This window comes from Oncorhynchus masou, chromosome 21 (genome assembly GCF_036934945.1).
Source record: "Oncorhynchus masou masou isolate Uvic2021 chromosome 21, UVic_Omas_1.1, whole genome shotgun sequence".
Lineage (NCBI taxonomy): Eukaryota > Metazoa > Chordata > Actinopteri > Salmoniformes > Salmonidae > Oncorhynchus > Oncorhynchus masou.
Window position 1 is genome coordinate 28,747,371 of NC_088232.1, and position 22,535 is coordinate 28,769,905.

At 44.9% G+C, this 22,535-nt stretch overlaps 1 protein-coding gene across 1 annotated transcript in view; it reads left to right on the forward strand.

Annotated features, from left to right (window-relative positions):
• aqr (aquarius intron-binding spliceosomal factor) overlaps positions 1-22,535 on the forward strand; it is a 56,701-nt gene that overhangs the window by 19,954 nt on the left and 14,212 nt on the right. Inside the window, exons 19-31 of the mRNA XM_064927977.1 lie at positions 4-173; positions 716-957; positions 1,077-1,223; positions 2,062-2,131; positions 3,559-3,669; positions 6,053-6,162; positions 9,704-9,839; positions 11,183-11,392; positions 13,698-13,835; positions 13,942-14,013; positions 14,746-14,933; positions 16,126-16,297; positions 22,296-22,466. Of these exons, the coding sequence (XP_064784049.1) occupies positions 4-173; positions 716-957; positions 1,077-1,223; positions 2,062-2,131; positions 3,559-3,669; positions 6,053-6,162; positions 9,704-9,839; positions 11,183-11,392; positions 13,698-13,835; positions 13,942-14,013; positions 14,746-14,933; positions 16,126-16,297; positions 22,296-22,466 (1,937 nt within the window). The remainder of the gene's footprint in view (positions 1-3; positions 174-715; positions 958-1,076; positions 1,224-2,061; positions 2,132-3,558; positions 3,670-6,052; positions 6,163-9,703; positions 9,840-11,182; positions 11,393-13,697; positions 13,836-13,941; positions 14,014-14,745; positions 14,934-16,125; positions 16,298-22,295; positions 22,467-22,535) is intronic.

The following is a 22,535-nucleotide window of genomic DNA, read 5'->3' on the forward strand; positions in this document are numbered from 1 at the left end:
CAGGCCCTGACCCTAAGCCCAAACTGAGAGGAGACACCAGGACATTCAGAGTGTGGCTGGACCCTAACCAGTACCAGCAGGATATGACCAGTAGTATTCAGAACGCCACTGAGGACCCCTACGAGTCCTTCAACATCATCATGAGACGCAAGCCCAAAGAGAACAACTTCAAGGTGAGTAGGGGGGACTGTATTACTGCTCATTACACATGATCCAGACCACCTTTGTTATCCCTCAATATCCCTCCCTCCCCTCCATCCCTACTTTCCTTTTTTTCATACTACCTCTCACCTTCCTTCCATCCATCCATTTATTGCTTCCTCCCTCTTTCCCTTCCCATCATCCCTCCCTTTATTTGAGCATTGCCGCCAGGCCTTGATCTTTTCTTCTCCACCCCACCCCTGGGTGATCAATCACTGACTGGTGCGGCTGGGTCCTGGAGCTGGAAGCCTGAGGGTGATCCAGGATTACCTCCAGCTCAAACCCTCTGATTGAGGCTGACCCCAGACAGAGGCCCTCGGGGGTGCGTGGCCTTTCACTGCACGCCCCCCTCCCCCTCATCTCTCAGTGTCCATCACTGGAGGCATGTCTGTAGTAGGATACACATTATGTTAAATCATGTTGCTGCTGGCAGAGAAGGCCAAGAGAGCCAGGAGTTATGTTGGCAATTCAAATGTAGCCGTTAACTATCTTTATGTGGTGTTTTCTCCGCCAGGCTGTACTGGAGACGATCAGGAACCTGATGAACACTGAGTGTGTGGTCCCAGAATGGCTCCATGACATCATCCTGGGCTACGGTGACCCAGGCTCTGCCCACTACTCCAAGATGCCCAATCAGATCTCCTCCTTGGACTTCAATGACACCTTCCTGTCGATCGACCACCTGAGGTCATGTTTCCCTGGTTACACTGTCAAGGTCACCGAGGACAACCCTGAGCTGCAGATACCCCCTTTCAGGTAAGGGGTCAAGGGTCAGATGGAGTAGGGTTGGGGTCATGGTCTTCCTGGGGTGTTGTCTTTTTCATGTGGTCCAACCTCAACATATCTTTGAACCTTCTGCTCTTTCCCCACTCTAGAATCAAGTTCCCTGTGCAGAACAAGGTAGACAAAGGCAAGAAGAGGAAGGCAGACTCTGAGGAGAAAAAAGAGGAAGAAAAAACGCTTATAGTGGAGCCTCACGTCACGCCCAACCGGGGACCCTACCCCTACAACCAGCCCAAACGGTGAGGGTCAAAGGTTAAAGTTCAGGTTCCCAGGTCAACCAAAAGAGTTCAGGAGTCCCTGCAGGGTTGGCACCGCACAGAGTTCAAGTCCTTGTCCTCTCTCTAGCCAGTCAAGTCTCATCTTGCTACACTATGTCCACAGGGCTCCTAAATACAGCACCCACCTTTTTTGTTTAGCCTATGCTCAGGGCCTGCGTGTTTCCACCCCTAATGTGCCTGCTTGCTCCAAATTTAGCTTCCCCCAACGGCCTGACTAGTTTATGCTTGAGGACGCTTACTGAGCAAACCTTTCTCCCTAGAGCAAAAACAACCCCTGCTTTGTAAAATGCAACGCTCTAAAATGTTTATATTTCTGTCAGGGACATTTTATACTGATTCCTATTTATTCGGGTTGGTGTGTTTTGATTTGCGATGTTAGCGTGAGTTCTGGGGATTTGCGCTGTTGGCTGTATAGTGTTTTGGTGGTTCTGTTTGGTGAGGTAATTTCCTGACATTTTTAGCCCTGTAGCGAACTAGATCAAAACAAACTGTCAAATTCGGTTGTTGATGTCTTAATTATATCAATCTTAATCATAACTGAGCAGAAATTAATTGGCTTTTTATTTAATGAAATGATCATTCATCTGATCTGATGGTAACTTTGCTTCTTCAGTTGCACTTTGATATATTCAAATCCTGTTAGTCACAGAAGCTCCTCTGGGTCCCTTGACTGAAATGTCTTTCATGAGGCTTTCAAACACTTCATCACAGAGCTTGTTGAAAACAGCTTTCGTTTAGCTTCTCTGAACATTTTCCTTAAAACCTTCTAACCATGAGTTATAACTTTGTGTTTGAACAGAAATACCATCCAGTTTACACCAACTCAGATTGAGGCCATCCGCGCTGGGATGCAGCCTGGACTGACCATGGTAAGAACATTTTACGGACCTAAGTATACCTCTTGTCTGCTACATTTTTACACAAATACAATAAACTGACCTCCTACTGTTCATAGGAATCATTGATATTACTTTTCATACTTTAAAATATTTTCAAGATTAAACATCTTGTAGGAATTGACTACTCCTATCTGGCCACTTGAATAAACCAAGGTAATGGACAGACGGCATTAAAAGTTTGAGATACAATTGAAGTCTCCCGTCCATTGGCTTGTGTGTTAAACTGCCTTTCAATCACTCATAGCCCAGGGTGTGATGTTGACTACTTCAGCAGGCCAGCCATACCAGTGAGCTGTGATATGACAGGTGTAATATTGACCCTGTATGCTTGAAGAGCTGAGAATTTTTGACCACTCTTCCTGATGCAGGGGGCTCCCCAGCCACTAGTGAATAAGGTGCAGATACTCCCCTGAAAGCCCACCCGCTAAATTATCTTAAATGGTGCAGATGAAGAACACACACACACACACACAGCCTCTCAGAAACGCACATACATACTCTACTACCCTCTCTGGTGTTTCTGGTGACGGCACACACACACATTACCGCCATGCTTTGATGAAGCTCATTCCTGGCCTGGTGATTGGTAGCTGGCTGAGTAAATATGGCAGTCGTAAAACAACTCTGCACAGACACACACACCTCTCACTGGCATGTCACGACAATCATTAGCAGCCAAGACAACCTCCCAGTCTCATGCTTCTCCTGTCATCTGTTGGATCAGTGTAGGAGACATTTTTTTAACCCTGGTTTAAAGTTTTTACTTTGTTTTGGGGTGTCCAGTCTGTAAAGTGGACTGGCTTTTATGTGAGTGCCTTTAAAGGACTTACCTGAGGTAAGACGGTGGCTAAATGTTTTTATGGATATACCGTCAAGTAAACTCCATACCCAGTTGTAGCCTCGGCTTGTCTGTGATCACCTTTCGTCCTGGGAAAGCCCTGATGAAAATGGAGTAGTTTGTTTATGATCCTTTCCACCTGGTGTCGTGGTGGTTATGTTTGAGGACGGTGATAGTTCTAGACTCAATGATCTCTAAAGCCTTAATTGGATACAAAGAAGTTCAAGGAGCCGATGGAAAGAGCTTCATGTGCTCTCTAGTTTTATTTGTGTTGTCTGTGTTTCTGTGTCTTTGCCTGTGAGTGCAGGGAGGATGACCTTGCATGCCAAGCACTTCTCACCTTAGCCCTACTCACACACACCGGTCCTGTCTGATCCACTGAGGGGGAAACTGTGTGTGTGTTCTGACAGGCACAGGGCCGCCTTGTCAGAACCACTGTGCTCTCCAATGTCAGAGGCATTTTCTGTTAGCTAACCAGCCTTCTCCTTTTTCTCCTCTGTGCACTTTCTCTCACTGCCTCACGTTCTCTCTCTATCCCTCCTCCCTCTCTCACTTTTAGGTGGTGGGTCCTCCAGGTACAGGAAAGACCGATGTGGCCGTCCAGATAATCTCCAACCTCTACCACAACTTCCCTGAGCAGAGAACCCTCATAGTCACACACTCCAACCAGGTAGGAAACACCTCTAAAATGACTCAATTCACATATACTGTATATACAGTGCATTCAGAAAGTATTCAGGCCCTTTGACTTTTTCCACATTTTGTTACGTTACAGCCTTAGTCAAAAAAATACAAAAGTAATCACACTACCCCATAATGACAAAGCGAAGACCGGTTTCTCTAGTCTGATGAAACTAAGATTTAATTATTTGGTCTGAATGCCAAGCGTCACGTCTGGAGGAAACCTAGCACCATCCCTATGGTGAAGCATGGTGGTGGTAGCATCATGCTGTGGGGAGGTTTTGTCAGAGGCAGGGACTGGGAGACTCGTTAGGATCGAGGGAAAGATGAATGGAGCAAAGTACAGAAAGATCCTTGATGAACTGCTCCGGAGCACTCAGGACCTCAGACTGGGGCGAAGGTTCACCTTCCATCAGGACAATGACTCTAAGCACACAGCCAAGACAACGCAGGAGTGATTTTGGGACAAGTCTCAATGTCCTTGAGTGACCCAGCCAGAGCCCAGACTTGAACCCAATCAAACATCTCTGGAGAGATCTGAAAATAGCTGTGCAGTGACATTCCCCGGAATCCAACCTGACAGAGCTTGAGAGGATCCGCAAAGAAGAATGGGAGAAACTCCCCAAATACAGGTCAGCCAAGCTTGTAGCATCATACCCAAGAAGTAATGTAATCGCTGCCAAAGGTGCTTCAACAAAGTACTGAGTAAAGGGTCTGAATACTTACGTAAATGTGATTATATCTGTTTTTTATTTTTTATAAATGTGCTCAGATTCAGAATCTATTTTTGCTTTGTCATTATGGGATATTGTGTGTAGATTGATGTGGGGGGACAACTTAATCAATTTCAAATCAAATTTTATTTGTCACATACACATGGTTAGTAGATGTTAATGCGAGTGTAGCGAAATGCTTGTGATTCTACTTCCGACAATGCAGTAATAACCAACAAGTAATCTAACTAACAATTCCAAAACTACTGTCTTATACACAGTGTAAGGGGATAAATAATATGTACATAAAGATATATGAATGAGTGATGGTACAGAGCAGAATAGGCAAGATACAGTAGATGGTATCGAGTACAGTATATACATATGAGATGAGTATGTAAACAAAGTGGCATAGTTAAAGTGACTAGTGATACATGTATTACATAAGGCTGCAGTAGATGATATAGAGTACAGTATATACGTATACATATGAGATGAATAATGTAGGGTATGTAAACATTTATATTAGGTAGCATTGTTTAAAGTGGCTAGTGATATATTTTACATCATTTCCCATCAATTCCCATTATTAAAGTGGCTGGAGTTGAGTCAGTGTGTTGGCAGCAGCCACTCAATGTTAGTGGTTGCTGTTTAACAGTCTGATGGCCTTGAGATAGAAGCTGTTTTTCAGTCTCTCGGTCCCAGCTTTGATGCACCTGTACTGACCTCGCCTTCTGGATGATAGCGGGGTGAACAGGCAGTGGCTCGGGTGGGTGTTGTCCTTGATGATCTTTATGGCCTTCCTGTAACATCGGGTGGTGTAGGTGTCCTGGAGGGCAGGTAGTTTGGCCCCGGTGATATGTTGTGCATACCTCACTACCCTCTGGAGAGCCTTACGGTTGTGGGCGGAGCAGTTGCCGTACCAGGCGGTGATACAGTCCGCCAGGATGCTCTCGATCGTGCATCTGTAGAAGTTTGTGAGTGCTTTTGGTGACAAGCCAAATTTCTTCAGCCTCCTGAGGTTGAAGAGGCGCTGCTGCGCCTTCTTCACGATGCTGTCTGTGTGAGTGGACCAATTCAGTTTGTCTGTGATGTGAACTTAAAACTTACTACCCTCTCCACTACTGTTCCATCGATGTGGATAGGGGGGTGTTCCCTCTGCTGTTTCCTGAAGTCCACAATCATCTCCTTAGTTTTGTTGAATAAGGCTGTAACGTAACAAATTGGAAAAAGTGAATGGGACTGAATACTTTCCGAATGCACTGTATTCTATCATTTATAGGCATGTAGCAGAAGCTTTTATCCAAAGCAACTTATGGATAACACACAGGCCCCTACATTCATAGATATGGCCCTTATAGTCACAAGTATTGCATGTTGGAAGCTTTTTATGAAAATGATCTTCACCACTTGACTGATCATATTTTAGGAAGCAAAGTTGCTGCAGGAGGAATTCACCAATCCTCCACAAAATGGTGCCATTAATCACTGAGAAATCCCAGCCTAAAGTCACGGAGGAAAAATTAAAAAGCTCCCCTGTGCCCCAGTCTCCTCGCATCAGTATTTAATCAAAAAGCCTTGTCCCCTTTCTGTTCACCCTGCAACACTGTAAGAGGTGTGTGTGCGCAGGCATTCACCTCTGTTCTGTGTGTGTTCAAGGCTCTGAACCAGCTGTTTGAGAAGATCATGGCTCTGGACATAGACGAGCGTCACCTCCTGCGTATGGGCCACGGAGAGGAGGCACTGGAAACCGAGAAGGACTTCAGCAGGTGAGAGAATGCCACGTGGTGTTACACACACATCTCTCCCTCCCCCTCTCACACACGCCCAACTACACACACATCCCTAGCTGACCTCACGCACAAATCTACACATGCATACATCTATCTGAGCACACAACCAGCTTCACACATGCAGTACACATACATACAGTGACAAGTATACCCAGTCGGTCCCACTCATAATTAGTCCAAGTCAGACAGGGCCACTCCATACACCCCCCAAACACTTTGTCTTATTTAGGGACTGCGCTCGTGCTTGCTCGCTGTCTCCCCTATTTCCACCAACCATTCCATCCTGACTAGTGCTCTCAACATTTGGGCCTTGTACAGGGTCTCACTGGCCCATTTGGGACTCATTTGGCATGAAAAGTGGTGTTTTTACCAAAACTGGTTCGGTCTTCAAGACCTTGCTCGGCTGTGGATTTGAGGCCCCCGTGGCCCCTCGTTGTTGCAGACCCCTCGGTGACCCCTCTGTGCATGTACACAGATGCCAGGAGCAGATTGTCTCACCGGTAGGAAACACGCTAGAATTCTCAGGGCAGCCGCAGTTGTTCACCCACCCACACAATTGGGGGAAGTCTTTGAGTGGCTATGTGTCTCATTCAATGCCTTGAGGTACTGTGACTCAGAGACCTAACCACACAGACATTGACTAGCGGGAGAGAGATGGGAAAGCCAGCAAACTGTAACCATTTACAACAGACCTGAGACTGAGTGGGGGAGGGAGGAAGAGCGGAAGGGAGAGTCCCAAAACCTTCACACGAACCACCTAAAAAGTATTGTTTATTATTGTCAGTCTGCTTTAAAGACCAAAATAGAGATGTCAGTCTAAAATAGTTCCAACCTAATTTAATATTCAGTGCTCGTGCGACGGCCATTTTGACTAGCTTTGATCTCGCTGTCAGGCGGACTAACTAGTTCATTGAGACCAAGTCTAAACCTCTGAGGATGAATAGCCTCAGGCCTTGTATCAGAGCAGGAGCCTTATGGAGTCTGCCGGTTAGGCTACTACATCTTTAGCCAATGGAAACGATGTGTGCTCAAAGAATGTCAGTGGAAACCACAACATAGGTCTAGTGATACAAAATATACATGGATAGGGTCAGTTGTGTTGATTAAATTGGCAGACATTGCTCTAAACCTAGAGATTCTGGCCTTACCTAGCCTTGGCTCACTAAAGTCTTAGTCTGGGATTCAATCCGATCGCGGGTTAAAGGCATTGCAGCTTTTAAAGGCAATGATTCTGCATTCGCAAAGATCCCATTTCCAGTAAACGCTGCGTATGTCGGCTCAATCTGAAAATCCGCAATGCCTATAACCCGGGATCGTATTGAATCGCGACCTTAGTATTAGGATTTCATGCACGGTCCTCTTCTGTTTTAAAACTGAATGGTTTCCTCCTGTTTCTTGCCAACTGAACACAGCTCCTTGTTGCGTAAAGCAGAGGTGACGAGTGGATGTGACGGCCCTCTCTGTGGAGGAGCACCATTGCGTTATGCAGATCAGCTCAAGCTAGCTACAGCACCAGGACGAGAGGCAGATTAAGCTGCTGCTAAGAACATGCACACTGACTCCACATTCACTCCTTCCTTCCGGTCCAATGACGAGGAAGGAGTAAGCTGGGGAAACTAATTAACACTACTGTATGGGATGAACAATGAACAGGCATAGAGGCCTTCTCTGTTCTCACTGCTCAACCAATGGTAGTGTACAGTGACATTAATATACAATACTTTGCCTTTTAATCAAAAATGTCAAATGCTGTAAATACAGTTTCCCTTCTCTCTGTTAAGTGAAGTTTTAATACGATATTGAAATACTGGTTGGTCAGAGAACACGGGTGTAAGTTGAAAGCTCTTCGTGACTAAATGGGTCAGTTTGCGTTTTCTCTCTTTCTCGGTCTCTCTTGGGATGGTAGCGCAGAAGGCTGCTTTTGTGAGGAGGGAAACAAGGTCGCCACTTTTTATATATTTAATTTTCTCATCAGTCGGTGTAATTCTGTTTGAATCCTCTGCTGTGAAGCTTAGTGGGATATCTATTTATAGGTCCCTACCTCAACTATCTCACACACAGCACTGTGTCTGGGTGACCTCTGACATGGCATGTCCCAGTGCCACGTACTAATACTAATTGGCCTTCTGGTTTGTTGTGGCGGGACACCTGACTAGACAAGTATTTACTGTCATTAAGTCTTTTCCGTTTGTTCAAAATAACTTTTTTTCTTTATTTATTCAATAGTAGTCAATTGTGGTAAATAATATATTTGATCAGTGGTACACATTATTAGTGACAAAGGAAATTTTGTCCATCTAGCTATTAGTTTTGTGCAATTATTTCCCATCGCAAGTATTTTTGGTACCTGTACTTAACTATTTCGATTTTTGACAAATTTTAATTCACTACATTCCTAAAGAAATATTGTACTTTTTACTCCATTTTCCCTGACAATCAAAAAGTACTCGTTACATTTGAATGCTTGCAGGACAGGAACATTTGTCAAATTCATACACTTGTCAAGAGAACACGTGGTCATCTCTACTGCCTCTGGCGGACTCACTAAACAGAAATTCACCTTTTGTAAATAATGTCTAAGTGTTGGGGTGCGCCCCTGGCTATCCATACGTTATAAAAACAAGAAAATGGTGCCGTCTGCATTTCCCCTTTACCCTGACCTACATGTACATATTACCTCAATTACCTAGACTAACCTGTTCCCCAGCACATTGACTCAGTATCTGTATATACTGTAGCCTCGTTGTTATTTTATTGTGGTACTTTAGTTTATCTAGTAAATATTTTCTTAACTGTGTTTTTCTTAACCACCTTGGTTAAAGGGTTTGAAAGTCAGAAGTTCACGGTAAGGTCTGCGCCTGTTTCAGTCGGTGCATGTGACAAATCCATTTTGATTTGATTACATTTATATAAGGATTTTTAAAGCATTTATACTTTGACTTTATATTTGAGCAATTACATTTACTTTTGATACTTAGGTATATTTAAAACCAAATACTTCTACTGAGGTATTTTACTGGTTTACTTTTACTTGAGTAACCTTCTATTAAGGTATCTATACATTTACAGAAGTATGACAATTGGGTACTTTTTCTACCACTGCCATTGAGTTAGTTTTCTTTTACTTTTGATTATCCACTTGAAGCCTGCTGCCTTGTTGCTTGCAGCTGATTCTCACGTGTAGGGTGAACATTTTAGCGGTTTAAAATGATAGGCTGTGGTGTCACAGGTTTAGGCTTCAGATCTCCTCTCAACATGAACATTTCCTCTCAGAATGGCGTGATAGGGCAGGCAATGTGTAGGGGAGGTCGGTACTGTTATCAGCAATATGAGAATAGTGTGTTCTGATTGTATAGGGTTGTTCATGTTACTAGGTGTAATCAACGTCACAAAAAAACAGGATTTTCCGTCTCAAGGTAAAAAATAAAAATATTTTAAAAAGAGGCAGTCCCAATAACGTAAGGTTTGAGGTTTTCATAGAATGAAAAGACTGATGTAAATGTGGAATGTTGTTCAGGTATGGGCGTGTGAACTACGTGCTGGCCAGGAGGCTGGAGCTGCTCCGAGAGGTGGGTCGTCTGCAGGAGAGTCTGGATGTCCCTGGAGACGTGTCCTACACCTGTGAGACCGCTGGACACTTCTACCTCTACCAGGTCAGTACAGGAGGGGTGTGTGTGTGACTTTCCAGTACAGGGAGGACATATGGATTTCCTAATGAATCTTTAATTCCTGATATCCTCACCTGCAAAAATGGAGAATAAAATGCATCTCTAAAATCTAAAGTCTGCTTATCCATGTTACACTTGAAACATCCCAGTTCAATAAGTGTCAGTATCTATTTTACTTTCACTTCATATCTGGCTTCGACAGCGAATACCAACATATTATACCAACCCCTCAGTTATTATAGTCAATCCTCAATTTATTTTTGTCACCTAAATACTGCATACTGGCTCCAGGATGCATCAGCAGAACAGCCCAGAATAGACAACAGAGCCTTTTTAAACAGAGACCACAACCCAAGGCAACTGTCAACTTAAGAAGACCTGAGAGCTCATCCAATAGCCCAAATCAAGACAAGTTCTCACTGAGGAGGCATGCTGTCAGTCAGGCGAAACTGTGAGCAGAGGAGTGAGGGAGACGCTGGTTTAATAGCAGATTCCACAGTCGTCGTGTCAGGCTCAGTATTGTAGTGGGGTTTATGGAACCTATGGTGTATGCCAGACCCTTCGCTCAACACATTGAAATCCTCCATGCCAGTCAGGGGGCTCCCCTCTTCTCTGATTCCTATAGTCATCAAGCTTTTGATTGTCTTTGGACAGACGCGAGCAGAACAGACACCAGCTATCTACACGACTTCATGGACAACTCATCAAAAATATCTCCCCTAACATTGTCATAAAGTTTTCTAAATGGTTACCTTGTCTCTGTGTATAGGCCTGGGCTGTAAGATGAAGGGTGTTCTGTTCCTCATCTGCCCTGTCACCTTACCGCTCAGAGACCCTGTAAGGGATTGGACATCAGGAAGTAATGAGCTTGAGATGGTTTTGATGGAGAATATCAGGGGTGGATAATGGTCTCTGTTAATCGTTATGGTCTATTAAAGCAGATGGCCAAGCTACAGCCCCATTTGTAATACTGATTAAATTGCAAGTTGTTCCACAGTTCCCTAAGGCTGTGTTTGTCACGGTTCCACACGTTCCCGTGACACTCAAGGGAAAAATCTAATTTATATTTTATTCTGTTCTTTTCCCGTTATATTCTCACATTAAAATGTGTGTTGACTGTGTTTGCGTCCATGTCTGTGACTGTGCGTGCCTTTTTGTATGTGATGCAACGAGTGTGTTTGTGTGAAGAAGCGTGCGTGCTCTGTGAATGGGACTCGACTGTCTATCTGTATGAGTGAGAATGCGTGTGTGTGGCATACCAAAAAGAGCAAGACCTGTAACATCCAGGAGGGGGTGTCTGTCTGTTGTCCTCCCTCTCCCTGCTGTAGGTGATGTCTCGCTGGGAAGAGTACATGAGCAAGGTCCGGTCTAAGCAGGGCTGTCCGGTGGAGGCCGAGGCCGTGGCAGCACACTTCCCCTTCCATAAGTACTTCTCCAACGCCCCCCAGCCTGTGTTCTACGGTCGCTCCTACGAAGAAGACATGGACATCGCAGAGGGCTGCTACCGACACATCAAGAAGATCTTTACCCAGCTGGAGGTAGGGCAGGCCACACACACACACATGTCACATGTTTATCTAGATGAAGGCACATGCTCAACACGCCAATAAGTTCCTCACTCTGTCAGAGGTCAACATGTCATACACACAAGTTCTTGAACACACATCTTCACCCCAGTCAGTGGTAGGTATGTCTCACACACACACCATGTCAGCAGATTGGCTGTTCCTCATGGGTCATTAGCCAGCTGTGTGGGCAAGTGGGAGCTGGAACACATTCACTGAACACATGATTGTGTTTACCCCACTGGCTCCATAACAGGTCTGCCTGGGCTCACTGGTGATTGGACATCCTACTCTTTATTAAGGAAGTAGCATTGCAGCGACCGTTACATTGCATCAAATCAGATTTCAACAGCTGTTTCTGTTGTGATATTAGGAGTTTGTAATATGATGCGGTTGGATAGATGGCGCAATTCTTTTCCATATTCACCACCATCTTTATCTCCATGCATCTCTCTCTCCCTCCTATCCCTTTCCTCTCCCTCTCCTCGCTCTCTGTCTGTGTTCTGTGAGACATGGGTTGGCATTACATGATGATATCTCACCCTGCTACACCTCCTCCCCCATTGGCAGTTTCACAGGACCCACTGCATGTCTCCCCAGATGCAGCTGGACGATTACAGACCCCTGCATTCACTCTGACTTCCCTACACACACTCTGAAATCGGACTTCTGTGTACACATACAAACATGCACACCGCTTTGCCATGCACCTCAGCTCAGATTCAGCCCCTCCTGGTTGCGCCCAGTCTTTTATATAGAGAGAACAATAACATTAGAGATTTATGGGAGTGACGGCCTTGCAGAAGCAATAAAGAAGTTATTCACTGGGGGTAATATCCCAACATGTATATGTGGCCTTGATTTTTATATGGCTTCCCTCGTATCACTAGCCCCATCACATCAGACGTGAGAACCTCACCGTGTTCACTCACCCCGGCCTCAGCCCCATGATGCTGTTGCTGCGAGAGATATCGGTCTGTCTCCCTACTCAGAATCTCCCTCTAGAATCACAGGAGAATGAAAATGCTCTGTTGCCTGGCTGCCTACCAGGAGTGTCTTAAAGATGTTTGTGTGTTGTGAGGTGCCATCCCAGCAGACGATGCCAACACACACACACACACACACACACACACAACTGGAACACAGTGTACAGCCGTCTACCACTTGGGTTTCTCTACATCCAGCCTCATGCTGTTTATCCTCTTTTTCTTCCTCTCTCCTTTCAGTCCGGAGGAAGAAAGACGGCTTAATTTCACCCTTCAACCGCTGAGGAACCACGGGGCGTTAAAAATAACCCTCATTAATATGACATGTTTTGGTCGCGTTTTAATATTATTGTAAAAATAGTAACTAATCAAATATTTATCTCTCCCAGTTCCCTCTGAGGCTCCACCTCAGCCCTCCTCACCCCCCTAGCCCATTGACTGCAAATGTGGCCGTCTCAAAATAACCACACTAGCCCACTCTCATCCTCAGCAGTATAGAGCTATGATATCTCTGCCTGGTCTCTCTCAATTTAAGCCACTCCCTTTCGGTCTCTTTTAGGAAGACACTCCGATCTTGCTTTTCCCAATCAGAAGAGCCCTGTAATGGAATCTGTTCTGAAGTGCTCGGCTGCTCACTTAGTTTCTATTGAACAGTAACCCATATCCTTTAAATGCTCTCTCTGCCTGCTCCTGAGGATAGAAAGGACTAGAAAGGACTGACAGAGAAGGAGGATATCGGGTCTTGAGATCTCAAGGATTTCCTAAAAACATAGCAAGGTCACGTGCAATTACTGTCTTACATTTCATTCCTTGTTTTGGTATTTTTTCAATGGAATCTCTTCAGAATCCTATTTTTAGGTGATGGAATGTGACTTTTTTTGTTTTCATATTTAAAATAAAAAATAAATTAAAATGTATGGCCTTGCATGACCTCCCTGTTGTAGATGACAGCATTTGACATATATCTGGACACACAATTGATTATGGTCCTCTATTTTGGCACAAAAGCATTTTTTCCGACATAGATGTTTTGTGTTTATTGAGAGCGTTGAGTTAAACCTCCATCCACGGGGATGTGATCTGTGTTATATTACCCTTCATTATTTATTTATTTTTACATCCAAAGACAATTGTATTCCATTGTGTCATCTTATGATAAACATCTGCTCACTGTGATGCAGCCCTTTGAACCAGTCATCACTACCTGGCAATGCTGATGATTTAACCTTTAACCCTATCCCCAGCCCTCTGAACCACCTTCTTACTAGTGTGTGTGTGTGTGTGTCCATCAGGAGTTCCGTGCCTTTGAGCTGCTGAGGAGTGGACTGGACCGTTCCAAGTACCTGCTGGTGAAGGAGGCTAAGATCATCGCTATGACCTGCACCCACGCTGCCCTCAAACGCCATGATCTGGTAGAGCTGGGCTTCAAGGTCAGACAAACACACAAACACTACACACGATCACGACACTACGATCACACACACAACTCGGGACAGAGGCAACTCGTTACCTACACACATGTTCTTGTGTTTTCAGTATGACAACATCCTGATGGAGGAAGCAGCTCAGATCCTGGAGATCGAGACCTTCATCCCTCTCCTGCTGCAGGTAAATTACTACAGCCAGACCCCAAAATCCCACCGGCGGTAAACCCCAATGTTCAGCTCTAAAGCCCTTTTTTTTAGGTCTATACTTCCCATAAGAAGAGAACTCCTTGTCACTCAGGATGAATGGGTCCCATCCACTGTTAATGTGGTCATCATGCTGGGACCTAATAGCCTCAGGTAGCAGATGGCACTAGGGTCTGTTTACAGAGGAGACCATTAAGCCACATCAACCAGGCCAACAACCTCTTAGTCTCTCGCTCCAACCAACGCAAACATCCAAACCCATCATGCCTGCTGTCGTAGCATCGCAGGCGGTAACGAGAATCCACATCCCCCACCTTTAATTTTCTTTCCATTGGGTCCCTATCGGGGATTGAATCTGGCTCGATTTATGAGCCTTGGTAATATCAGGTTTGTCTGGGGTCAAGCCCTCATTACTCTCCCTCCTAATCAGCAGAAGCATAGTAAACGCATCAGTGAGGCTCCGCTCTGTCTCTATCCTACCTCTCCTCTCCTGCATTCCCAGTATTCTGTGCCAGCCAGATAGTTGGCACACAAAGTTCACCACTCAGTTAACAGGCAGAGGGAGGAGAATGGAGAGAAGGAAAGGTGAAGAACAGATGTGTGAAGAGGTGCAGGGCTGGTGATGGGCACTTTTGAAATGCAAGGCTTTTTCCCCTAAGAACACTTTGTGGAGAAGAACTGACCTTGTGTCTTTCCTCTCTCGCTCCAGAACCCAGAGGACGGTTACAGCAGGCTGAAGCGTTGGATCATGATAGGAGACCACCACCAGCTGCCCCCCGTCATTAAGAACATGGCCTTCCAGAAGTACTCCAACATGGAGCAGTCCCTGTTCACCCGCTTCGTACGCCTAGGGGTGCCCACCGTTGACTTGGACGCTCAGGGACGTGCCCGCGCCAGGTGGGTAAGGCACACTGGGGACTGGGTTCAGACAGAAATGCTGAATGCTTCACATATTATTCTCATCTAATCACACATCAACAAGTCTGGACATGCAGAAAGTCATTTGACGTTTTCATCATCAAACATTTGTGCAAAAAAATCTACAGAATATTTGGTTTAGTGTGTGTGTGTGTGACATCTCTTAATCCTCTTAAACGTAAGACGAGACAAAAATAACTAGTCTGTTAGCCAGGAGGGTTTAATTGGTTATGTCCGTGATCCAATAGGTTCTAAGTAGCCGCTGATACACGTGAATGGCTCCCTGGCTAATTGGCTTGGCTAATCAGTAGTAGTGCCCTCAGTATGTACTGTATACTAACGTGGACGCTAAGCTAGAGTGGTGAATAGTGAATCTCTCTTTGAAGGTGCTACACACAGGGTTTGTTTGACACTTTTGCGTTATAATTTCATAAAATGTTGATCATATATCTGGCGCTAAAAGGGGAATGATAGTGTTTCACATTATTACTTACCTGCCAGTATTGTGGTTGGCTGTGATATCTGCTGGGAAAACTGTTTGACTTTGTGGCTGGGTTATCTAATGGACATCGCTAATTTCCTGGTTGCGAAAATTCTACACTGTTCACTCAATTTCAGTTTGTGAGAAAACAAGCACTGAATAGTGTTCCATCACTGTACCATCTAAATCACAAATAAATATATTTTCAACTACAAACGATGTAGGTTTTACAGCTGTTTTGAAGCTGCTTCAAACAGCTGTAAAACAATATTTTTTTCAAAATGTATTTGTTAGTGATTTAGATGGTACAGTGATTCCGTACACTATTCAGTGCTTGTTTTCTCACAAACTGAAATAGAGCGAACATTGCATTTTTGCAGCTAGGAAATTACATGAATTTCCACTAGGTAACCCAGCCACAAAGTCAGAACAGCTTTCCCAGTTTGACAACAGATTCCGCTCTGGCAGGAGAAATCCAACAGCCAGTATCACGGCCAGTCACAACACTGGCGGGTAAGTAATACTGTGAAACACTCATTCCACTGTTAGTGGCAGATAAATGATGGCCACTTTCTGAAATTACAATGCAAAAATTCTACAAAATCCTATGTGTAGCAGCTTTTAAATAGTAAGGTGTCTTTCTCTAACCATATGAATGAATGCTAACATGGTTCTCCACCTCTCCTCCAGTCTGTGTAACCTGTATAACTGGCGCTATAAGCAGCTGGGGAACCTGCCCCACGTACAGCTCTTGCCCCAGTTCCAGGCCCCCAACCCTGGCCTGACCTTCGACTTCCAGCTAATCAACGTGGAGGACTTCAACGGAGTGGGGGAGTCCGAGCCCAACCCTTACTTCTACCAGGTTAATAATGCACATTTATACAGGAACAAGCGCTTTGCGTACGCCCACACACTCACCACAGTAGCAAAGTAGTGTTTATTGTTAATAATAATATAATAATATATCCCATTTAGCAGACGCTTTTGTCCAAAGCGACTTACAAGTCGGCTGGGGCCACTACTTTTACATATGGGTGGCCCTAGCGGGAAGCGAACCCACGACGCTTGGCGTTGCAAGCACCATGCTCTACCGACTGAGCCACACAGGACACAGGATTCATTCATTCAAGGATTCATTCATTTTAAACCTTAATGGATTCAGAACAAGTCCAGATGATATGTTCATTACCTGGACTAGCTCACCGTTAACACTGGATCCACTCAGGACAGGCTAATGACTCTGTCCTCCAGACTAGCAGTTAGATTGTCTTTCCTTAGGAAGTGGCTTAGGCTGGTGTCTGGCTCTATGTCTGTCTGTCGGTGTGTCTGGCTCTGTGTCGGTGTGTCTGGCTCTGTGTCGGTGTGTCTGGCTCTGTGTCGGTGTGTCTGGCTCTGTGTCGGTGTGTCTGGCTCTGTGTCGGTGTGTCTGGCTCTGTGTCGGTGTGTCTGGCTCTGTGTCGGCCTGTGTCTCGGCCTGTGTCTCGGCCTGTGTCTCGGCCTGTGTCTCGGCCTGTGTGTGTCTGTCTGTCTGCCTTTGTATGTGTGTGTGTGTCTCTGTCTCGGTCTGTGTGTCTCTGTCTCGGTCTGTGTGTCTCTGTCTCGGCCTGTGTGTCTCTGTCTCGGCCTGTGTGTCTCTGTCTCGGCCTGTGTGTCTCTGTCTCGGCCTGTGTGTCTCTGTCTCGGTCTGTGTGTCTCTGTCTCGGTCTGTGTGTCTCTGTCTCGGCCTGTGTGTCTCTGTCTCGGCCTGTGTGTCTCTGTCTCGGCCTGTGTGTCTCTGTCTCGGTCTGTGTGTCTCTGTCTCGGTCTGTGTGTCTCTGTCTCGGTCTGTGTGTCTCTGTCTCGGTCTGTGTGTCTCTGTCTCGGTCTGTGTGTCTCTGTCTCGGCCTGTGTGTCTCTGTCTCGGCCTGTGTGTCTCTGTCTCGGTCTGTGTGTCTCTGTCTCGGCCTGTGTGTCTCGGCCTGTGTTTTTCCGGTTTCCGTTAGGAAAATGTGGCGCCAGACGTTTGACTGGCAGCGTTTTAATTTACCAGACCCATATGCATCTGATTAGGGCGTCTACCCACAGTGCTCAGAATGACAAATCAGGTTTAGATTATGGTGATACATTTGAACAGAACATGCAGCGCCGTGCGTCGTCCTTACGGAGTTCTGATGCACACTTTGAAGCTGGGTTGGGCGGTATCCAGATGTTAATGCCGCCATACCGTTTCTGTGCCATACCGGGGTATAAAAAGGGGAGGTGGGCTATTTCTGGGGGGACGCACAAAATAATTTAGGCAACAGAGATCTTGACCCAGGTGAGGATTGAAAGTCTCTGCTTTAACCAAGAAGCTTGATGTAGCCACTTAGCCAGCAAGTTAGCAAAACCCATGTATAGCTGGAGCTCTGTGCTGGATATCATGGATTTGACATCTCTCATAGTTGTCTATATGTTATAAGCAGTGGCGTAGCCTGCAGACCTTGCAGATTATGGTAGAAACGGTATATCGGCCAATAATACTTTGAATATGTTAGAATAACTGTCCACATTTACTTTTCCTTAGTCAGAAAGATGAGTAATGAACAGCAAAATCAATCTACTTTTCCTCATAGTATTCTATTGGTCAGCTTGTCGTTCTGTGCAAGAAGGAAATGGCCTGTTCCAAACAGACTCTGGGACAGTTGTGGGACGATAGATCCCAAATTCATACAACCAATACATTAACAACAAAAACAACTTCAAAATCAATGAGGCTGATGCAACAGAGCAGAACGTTCAGGTTAAAATGTTGATAAACCATCATTTCTTCACATTATAAGCGCACCAACGCACACAAGCAGTAGGCTAGGCACAAATGTTCATTCCCTAATGCCATGAGCAGGAAAACACTTTGTCAAAAGGGCACCTCTGATGTTAGCAGTTTCATGTGCCTGATAAGAAAATAGCTGTTAGAAATCTAGGAAGAGGAGAGATCTAAAGATGTAGTCTTACATTACTGGACAATGACAGAATGTTGATTTGAAAACCAATAGAACATGAGAGAAATAAGCTTCTGGTTTCAGTGGTATATGGATGTCTTTATTAAAGAATTGCCTCCACGTTTCTATGGTGGGATTTTGCCGAGGCTACTTTGAAGCGAGGTAAGACGTGCCTCATCATATGAAGTAAAACGTTCCGGTTTTAAGGAATTAAGTATATGTTTTTGAAATGCATACTCCCTCCAGCTCATTGCAAAGTGGTGTGTGAAGCGCTGAAGCGTATTTGCCTATGTACTTAAATGGCGAATGGGAAGCACGCTTCAATTACCAGATGCAAAATAAAATAGTAGCTCTTTTTAATCGTGGCCATCTAAACTGTTTTTAACACGTGATTGCGTTGTTCAAGCTTGGTTCACTCCAGCAGCCATGAACAGGCTGTTTGATTAGCTGTATCAGCAGCTACATGACAGAGCTGCATCTGTATGCTGTGCACGTGATAAGGTGCATCACGACTAACAAAAATGCACTAGGCAATTTAATTATGCAAATGAACCTGTAGACCGATCAGCATGACCGGTCAAATGTTTTTCCATCAACTGGTATTTCCGTCAATGAATAGGCTAAAAAGCATTATTTCACAATGGGATTTGTTTCTTCTTCTCCAGGACAAGTGGCCTGCGGCAATTAGATTTATCGGCTTTTCATATTTTTTAGAGGGGGGGGGGGGCAAAAACCGGCTATTACTGGCTAAGTGAAACCCTGGTATGCGTGTGTGTGTGTGCTGAATCTGCCCATTGTTGGTTAAATGAGGAGCATGTGTCTTTCGGTCTATGCATCAGATCACATGAGCTCCTCTCCTCTCTGTTTTCCTATTGCCACTTTTAGGCGCCTCAAGGAAATGTAGCACATCTCATAAATACTCACCCCCCTTAAGCACTCTTGTCCCGAGACCAGAGGGGTAGTGGCCCCCACCACATATATATATATATACACACACATCAAGAGATCAGAGGGGTGAATTGGACTCTGGAGAGGCAATAGTGTCCAAAAGTGTGGTGAATGCCTGTCACAGCTGTTCAAACATCACCCTCCCCCATCACACACTCCAGCTCAAGGCACTCCATTGGGCACTAGCAACAGGAGACCTAGCCAACAGTGATCTATCCCCCTGTCTCTTTGGCATGGCTCATTTGCTAAAGTACATTTTACCTTAATACTGCAACCCCTCAAGATCATTGTGAGTGCCCCTGCTCTGTACACACACTTGCAATGGGCCATAAAATTAAAATGCTTCCCCTTATTAATGTACATGTACCCCAGGTTGGGAACCACTGGACTAGACTGTATATGGTTTTAGCCTCACTTCATTATTCAATAGATCACTGATGGGAGCGAGAGAAGATTGAAGTCACTGGTCATTGGAAAAGGTTAACATTAGCTGGATTACTTTAGCATGTCTGTGTATTTACCAGTACGGTACATTCTCAGTGTCTTTCACTCAGCCCTGATTCTACAGTAGTTCAACTGAGGACCTTTTAACTCTTTAATTTTCCTAAACGCTAGAACCGCTAGGCAGTAATTTTGACTGCTCATGAATTAAAAAACATGAATCTGCCATTTTTAAAGTCATGCCTCCCTCCCGGGCTTTTCCTAAATAGGTCTATATACTGTAACATGCTGCTGCTGGTAGAATCTTAATATCAGTAACGGAACTGGAGTTATAACCAGTTTTATGGTGGCATGTCTTTTTTTAAATGGGTTTTCCCCCCCATTGCTCATCTTCCTGACAGTTGGGTCTGGTCCGCTCCTTCTCCCGACAGTGTAATGGGCCGTGCCCAGTTGATAATCACTCAGATATTTGCCTCAACTGAACCTAAACTATACCGAAACTAATTTCACACGCATAAGAACTAATGAAATGACGTAAAGTATGATGAGGGAGAATGGGTGAGTTGATGAGTGAAGGGAAGCGAACAATGCAAAATGATGTAATCACCACTTGTCATGACGAACAGAGTGGGCCATTGTATTGGTATATTTGAAATGTTTATCTTTCCACCAAACCCAAGCAGTTTTATCAGTCTACTTGGTGTACACAGTGAGAGCTTGCCATTGTAAATTACCCACCAAGACCACGATGAATGGATGCACATGCTGCGTTTGCGCTGCTATAAGATCTGAATGAGAACTCTGGAGAGGAAGAAATGAATCATGACATTTCTGATTATTCTCCTGATTAACCTACACCTCCGAGGCCTACAACAGTGCACACTGAGCAAGTGCCTGTGCCACTACCATATGAAACAGTGAGACAGGAGAGAGAGGAAAGGACTGCACCATTTCTAGATGGAACAAGCCAGTGACAATGCTACATGACAATTTATCAGCACAAAATGTCATCACTGAGACAGCAGGCCCTTCATCTCAACAAAACACATCAGCAATGCCCTCACCAGCTTTCATTGTTTATGCGACATGGCCATGTTACAGCATTCAGAAACGTTACTGTGGCTAAGCACGGAGACCCTGTCTGTTGATGAGCTGGGAAGCATTCATTTCCATCCTGTATGTCCGTGGAGCATTCGGTGGGCAGAGCGTGTACATGGAGAGCTTTTGTTCAGACCTGTATGGGATACTTTTCTTTAGAGAAACCATGTCACAGGATCGCTTCAGAGATTATGCGTTACCTCCTTTTTGATGACAGACAAATTCGCCACCGTATCTGATGTATCAGACTTTTTTTGGCTGCTGTCATATTGACACTAATATTTATTATAATGCCATTATAAATCAGCCTTTGTGCTGATTTTCACTATCAAGCACACTCGGTGCTTTAAAAGATGTTTAGACTACTGCTGTTTTCATCGATTGACCGCGTGTTTTGCTGACTGCGTGCCTTGCTGACCGTGCCTTAGACCTTCATAAACTCAACTAAATTATTTTTTTAGCGATAGCGTATATGAAATGTATTAATTACACTGTTAGAATGTTGCAGTCAGAATGACTGCTCATTAGCTTGTAGAGGTGGGGCCCCCGAGGCCCAGCGGTTTTAGTGTTAAGGGGCAGAGGAGTGTGCCACAGCAACATACTCTTTCCCTCCCTTTTTCTTTCCCTCTTTCCTTCCCATCTTCCTTGCTCTCAGCCACATGCCAGTCCTGGGCCGTTACACTCAAACTGAGGCGATGGGCAGAGGCAGCTGTTGCCATGGTTACTGAGATATCTGGAGTTTGGGCACATTAGATCACATTTGTATTAAGCAGTGACATGAGACAGACGGGCACAACTACTGGATACGCCACACGCAAGCACACACACACTGATGTCTGCGCTGATGGGTGGATATGTGTGCCTTACTGCATGTCTGTATCCTAGGGAGTGTCTCTGGGCTTCAAACTGGGGCCCGGAGTATTTCCTGGTCAGATCAAACAGTTAGGAAAATCTCCTGGCCTTAGTCATATTAACGGGCTCCATATCAGTCCATCCAGGTCAGGGGAAACAGAAACAAGGTACATTGTTTTGATGAGATCCCATGGCTAGCTGTCTAGCAGAGGAGGGGAAGGGGGAGAGATGCCTCTCAGACCCCACTCTGTGTCACACCAACCACCGCTTGGGCACAGATTTAATATACACACACAATGGTTTACATTACCCTAAAGGACGGATGCTCTCTGGGTACTAAAAGAGTTTGAATTTAGTGTGGAAATAAATTTGTATTACGAACATGAACACTTTTGTAATCATCTCACTTTCTCCCCTATGTAATATAGGCCCATTTAAAACGAGTAGGGGGAACACATTCTCATACGCTAGGAAATTGGTTTTTGTATTTGTAATAGTATTTTGTTTAATTTCCTCTGTGTGCAAAACGTGTTATCTAACCTGCCCTCCCCTCCCTCCCTCTAGAATCTCGGTGAGGCAGAGTACTGTGTGGCTCTGTTCATGTACATGCGTCTGTTGGGTTACCCTGCCGACAGGATCAGCATCCTCACCACCTACAATGGACAGAAACACCTCATCAGAGACGTCATCAACCAGCGCTGTGCTGGGAACCCCTTCTTTGGACAGCCCAACAAGGTAAGGTCTCATATATTTATATGTGCGCAGAATGACAGAAATCACATTTAGATTATGGTAATTCATCTT